The sequence below is a fragment of the Conger conger genome, chromosome 10, assembly GCF_963514075.1.
Source record: "Conger conger chromosome 10, fConCon1.1, whole genome shotgun sequence".
Taxonomy (NCBI): Eukaryota; Metazoa; Chordata; class Actinopteri; order Anguilliformes; family Congridae; genus Conger; species Conger conger.
The window spans coordinates 27,443,189-27,449,188 of record NC_083769.1 but is presented as its reverse complement, the minus strand read 5'-3'; the positions used below and the strand labels follow the sequence as shown (position 1 = coordinate 27,449,188).

Genomic DNA, 6,000 nt, shown 5'->3' with positions numbered 1-6,000 from the left:
TAATCATGTTTGTGCAAGTTTCAAGATGCAAGTTTCTAGATTCAAGTAAACAAGTTTAATAAGAAAATTGTGATATATAGTTATTAAATATATTGTTATTTAATATTTTACCCAATTTCTTCCTTAATGCCATTTCAGTTAATGAAGCCAGTAAACTACTGCACTAAGTAGGCTATCATTCATATCTAGTACTTGAACTGAATAACATACAACATGTAAACCCATATCTCGTTGAAAAGAAATAATTTCATATATAAATAAGTGGCAGTTTCTTTAAAGTCATGTTCCTGGGCTAGATAATCATAATACACTCAGCGAGCAATATATTAAGTTTCTTTTATTTATTTTACTTATTAAGTCTTCTGCTGCTGTAGCCTATCCACTTAAAGGTTTGACGCATTGTGTGTTCAGAGATGCTCTTCTGCATATCACATTTGTAATGTGTGGTTATTTGCGTTACTGTCACCTTCCTGTCACGTGACTGGCCCTATTTCTCTGACCTCACTTATTAATAACACATTGAACTGCTGGTCACTGAATGTTTTTTTGTTTTCACACCATTCTTTATGAACCCTAGAGACTGTTGTGAGTAAAAATCTCAGGAGATCAGAAGTTTCTGAGATACCCAAACCACCCTGTCTGGAACCAACAATCATTCCATGGTCAAAGTCACTTAAATCACATTTCTTCCCCATTCTGACATGTGTCTGAAAAACAGATGAACCTCTTCAGCATGTCTGCATGCTTTTATGCATTTAGTTGCTGCCATATGATTGGCTTAAATATTTGCATTGACAAGCTGGTGTAAAGGTCTACCTAATAAAGTGCTCAGTGCTTGTAAGCAATGAAAGACATGTAACAGGCTTGTTTGATTTCACGATGCAAATGCATTTTATTACAGTCAGCAAATATTAAACTTACAAAGGCATCCTACCCTTTATATCAATCTGTCAACACTGACAATGAAAACATCAAAACATGGCAGGACATTCAAATATGAATCAACAAACAAAGGGAAACAGTATATCACATGTTCCACTGAACATTCCAACACTCAATGGCTTGTCAAGTAAGCATGGACATCACTCAGAAAGATCCATACTGTATTTGTTTAGTAGATATAATGTAGAATTACAACAATGTCTTATAGATGCAACAATAAAAACTAATATGTGAAGGAACCAAAAAGGAAGATTCTTTGCCAATGAATTTAGTGACTGTACATCTAACATATATAATTTTATATAGAAATAAATGTATGTTTCTATCACAGATTAAATATGCAGATGATGCAAAAACACTACAAAAGGTAAACGGTAACCATACAGTCCTTATGTAACTGAATGACGATTGGTCTTGTAATACAATCATTGCTTTGTTTGAAAGTATCAATGTTGTGAAGTGAGTCTAATATCCCACCAAAATCTGTAACCGGTATTAAATGAACATACATCAGAATATGTGAACGAAAAAACAGCACAAGTATTTCTTGAAGCCAAAAAAATGTAATTGCCATTAAAGAGCTAAATATAATCCTGAGTAACATCCCTCTTCCATGATATACACAGTATAGTGTGTAGTATCCAAAAGATAGTATGGGATATTTTTAGTATATTGCCTACACAGTACAGTATATAAAGATTATCAATGAAATCCAAAAGAATGTACACATTTTACACATTTTATTCAAAATTAGTACACATTTTATTCAAAATTAGACACTCAAATAACCATTAAACTACTTTTTTTATGTTATGAATTGATAAATGGAGATAATAGAAGTAAAACTAAAAAGAAAATGTGCAAAATACAAAGGCTTTGTAATTTTCATGTGAGCAACATTTTCCACTGTCAGACTAATAAGGAGAATGTCTGCTTTCTTGGGTCGCTGATGACTGAGCTATAACAATGGTACCTGTCAGTAAATTCAAAAACATGGCTAAACACATCTCAATGGTCAGAAAACACTGCTATAGGGACATTATACAGATGAACCCATCTGTATCTTATGCTATGTTAGCTATCCTGGATTAAGTAGGTGACACACAGTAAATTGGTGACAGTAGGTCTTGTGTTTTGTTGTAGTGAAGTATAATGGAAATAAAGTGGATAATAAAGCCAATCAAGTATTAATGGTTAGTTTCTAGTAATAGTGAACAGGCAGCTATAGATACTGTCTAGCTTTTTCTTTTGGTAAGCTAGCTATGACTTCTTTTTAGTCGCTTGCACAAAACAAAACAAAACAAAATTCCACAGCTAGCTAGAAGCCCAAGCCTTTAGCTGTTTGGCAAAAAATAAAATAAAATGAAAAATGATGATGGCATGGTTGCTATCATCAAGAAGTTCAACTTTTTTCCAGTAAGCTAGCTAGTGATTTAGCTGGCTAATGAAGTGAAAATAAAACTAGTTAGCTACAAAACTAGCTTACTCACCATTTTATCATTAGCCAATATGTTGAGTAAACTAGCTAGTTAATATATTTCACTCTCACTATACAATCACTGTTGCCATTTATTTTTGGAGCTCACCAGCTGAGTCACACAGTACATGTGCTGAAGCAGAGCACTGCATACCTGCTTGCATGATGTGGCAGAGAATACCCTGCCAACTGCATCCACTCTCCTTGAGTGATATTACAGATACTTAGGCTATGTACCGTAGTACTGTACAGTCTGCCCCTGGCATGGTTAAGAACTAGTTCCAGGCAACAGGGGCACAATATTGCACTGAGAATGGTTGTGTTAACTGGCCACCAAACAGCAACCACCTTTCCTTAGTATTTCAACGCAGTATTACTTGTCAGAATGTCTGTAGATAATTCAAGCCTCGGATAAAAACAGCCCCACCATTTTAGTTTTACTCCTCACCCTCAGCCACTGCCTCTCGCTCCTCTGGGGTGACGTCCAAGGGCTTGCTGCATGGGACCTTAGCTGCGGTCTCCTCCTGATTCTCCACCAGCTCCAAATCCAGGTCCTCAAACGATGAGGAGGATTGGTTGGAGCTCCTGTCGCTCCAGTGGTCTCTGTCACTTCTCTGTGGCCGGTGAGTTAGTGTAGGCACTGAGGACCGGGCCAGGGATGACTCACGACTGCCTGACATCATGTGACTCATGGAGCTCGTTTCGCTGTTGGAGCCTGCACCTGGAAGCATTGGCAAGGACAAGGACAGGTTGTTAGAGAACATGCCGGAAACCTCTAAATAACCTACCAAAAAAAGTTATCAGTAAAGATAAGGGAGGCTGGTAGCAGTCTGAGAATCTCAAATGTGAAGTTCATTGCTGCAAAAACGTACATTTCAGGACACAGAAGTGATTTACACAGCTTACATTCTTTCACAAAAAATATATATATTTATAGAGCTGGCTATTTAATGAAGGACTTAAGGGTTAAACACCTTACTCAAGGGTACAACTGCATTCACAGGTATGAATCAAATCTACAACCTTATTGTACAGTAAGTCCAGTTCCCTTACCGGACATTCCCCTGCTGTAAATATACCTATTTGCACATGGTTAGGAAGTTAACCTTTTTTAATATAATGTCCTGGTAACCATTTACTGGGACTAATTATAAAAACAAGGCTTTTGTGAGTCACATGCAAAAGCATTTGGTTAATGGAAGGAAAATTGACATTTGTACATCTTTTCAGTACTGCATTAAGCGGATCCGTGACATATTACTGCTTACCTAACTTTCTTATAACTAGTTTTCCTAGGTGTTGTGAAACAAGTGGCTTCCTGCAGCCCACACTCTAATAATCTCCCATCACTTTCTCATCCTCATAAAGCAAGCCTTCAAAGTTCCCAGTGGGCATTTACTGGAGGCCATTCCTGCAATTTTAGAGAAGACCTTTCATTCAAGGCTGTTTTTTGTACACAGCAAAAATTATAATTAAGTAAAACCTTGCATGTGCTAGAGGTTCAGCCAAAGATCATATGGATAGGGGATTGTTGTGTGTATCACTAAAAATTTCCACGCTTAAACATTTTTAATATATGATGACCATAGAAAAACAGAGGCCAAGATTTATCCACAAAGGGTGTGACTCTCACCTGGCAACCAATTCTCTGCTATTCTAACACTGTGAATGCATGTAGGGCAGCCTAGAGTGTGCTATGCCAAGCCTGGCAGCACACTCAAAACAGAGCTGGCACCTGGACAATAGATTCTCTTTAAATATGAGTCTGTGCACCACAATACTGTTTAAACAACAAAGTCATTATTAACAAAAAATTAGAACACATACACACACATGCAGGTATGCATGCATGCACACACACGCACACACACAGAAGGCAGAAATCATAAACCTGTCTGGGAACGCTACCAAAACTAATATAAGCTGACCTGTGAATTACTGATTAAATCTCGATGTGCAGGGAGATACCTTACAAGAGGCCTAAGGCACTGGTAATTGTTAGATTTGTGCTGCCATTCAGTTAGATTTCCCCATATACCAAGCTACTTGTTTAGCTAGTTTATTGCAATGCAATCAAAAGGTAAGGGACAGAGAGTGCCAAGGGGTACAGGACTCAGATGGCAAATAGGATTGCAGCCCATCTCAATTTCTGCGGTTTAAAGTTACTTGAAGTGCAGGTCCAGTTCTGCACAAGCAGCAATCCATGGCAGGGCAATAATAGTACGCTACACCAGAGGGCACACAGAAACGTGATGGATGCCTGTTTTTGAGGTATGACCTGGTTGGAAACTGAACACACATTTCTGTTGTTAAGGTGAGCGCAGACCAAAATATGCTGATCTTGTTATAGCAACCCAGTAAATGAGAATATGAATGGAACAAAGACAGTTTGAGGTAGAGAATTCCCGACAATTCTCCCACGCGAGCGTGAAGCCTTGAAGCCCCTACCAAACCTGTCCCTGAGTTTGGGTCATTAACCACACGAGATTACGGCCCTTTAGACTTTACTGGAGGATCTGTATTTGATGGAGACGCTGAATCCACACACCTGAAGCACGCCTCTCCCTCCTACAGTTTCACATCATCAGCATTCTTTCATTTCCGCGTTTCCGCTTGACTTCATCTCTCCATGCCTCTGGTTTTCCCATTGCACAGCCACGACTCTGGCTCCACACATGACATCACAGCTCTCAGAGCTTTAGCACTGCAGCTCAGTGACTGGACTCGAAGGTGATATTTTGTAAGTGATTTTTAATCAGAAATGGAAAAACAACGGTAATCCAATGTTGTGCCTTGGGTGCTAAAACAAGCAGGGAGAAGCAGATGGTGCAACAATTTAATGATTGCCTGCGGCTCAACTCTGTTTTCAGGTTCCCAACAGGAAATCATATTTGGCGAGGGATATTTTCCTTATGTTTATACCAGTACTTATTGGCCAACAGTATACTACACCTAATCAACATACAACTAATTGTCATTTGAATTGTATGCTCGAGTAGCCAATAGCATTTTCTGCAATTAAATGTCAGCTTTTATAAATCTTTATCTGTCATACCTTGGCTCTCATATTCGAAATCCTTAATTAAGGCTTTTTCCGAGTTTAAATCCATTAACATATTCATACGCCTGACTCATTAGTACAATGTCCTATTCCCCTCCAGAGCCTGTACAGCCAGCCACAGTCCACCTGCAGTCTGCAGTCTATCACTCAGACACGCAATGCATGGGAGGGGTACAGCTGAAACAGGCAGAATACAGCCAGCCACAGTCCACCTGCAGTCTGCAGCCTATCACTCAGACACACAATGCATGGGAGGGGTACAGCTGAAACAGGCAGAATACAGCCAGCCACAGTTCACCTGCAGTCAATCACTCAGACACACAATGTATGGAATTCACTAAAACCACAGTCACCATTCACACAGAAGGGATTGTACTGTATATTTTGTTCTTGTTCTTTTTACATTAAGTGGTGACACATTAAGAGGTTGCCACATGCACATGTACAATAAAATGTAAATTGAAATTAATACCTGCATTTTGTCCAACAGGATGTGATTATGACTAGGTTTTTCATGACT

General features: G+C 38.8%; 1 protein-coding gene across 1 annotated transcript in view; it reads right to left on the bottom strand.

The window, feature by feature from the left end:
• Nucleotides 1–910: 910 nt before the first annotated feature.
• LOC133139095 (testis-expressed protein 264 homolog) overlaps nt 911–6,000 on the bottom strand; it is a 79,213-nt gene continuing 74,123 nt past the window's right edge. Inside the window, exon 4 of the mRNA XM_061258393.1 lies at nt 911–3,140. Within this exon, the coding sequence (XP_061114377.1) occupies nt 2,857–3,140 (284 nt within the window). The 3' untranslated portion in view covers nt 911–2,856. The remainder of the gene's footprint in view (nt 3,141–6,000) is intronic.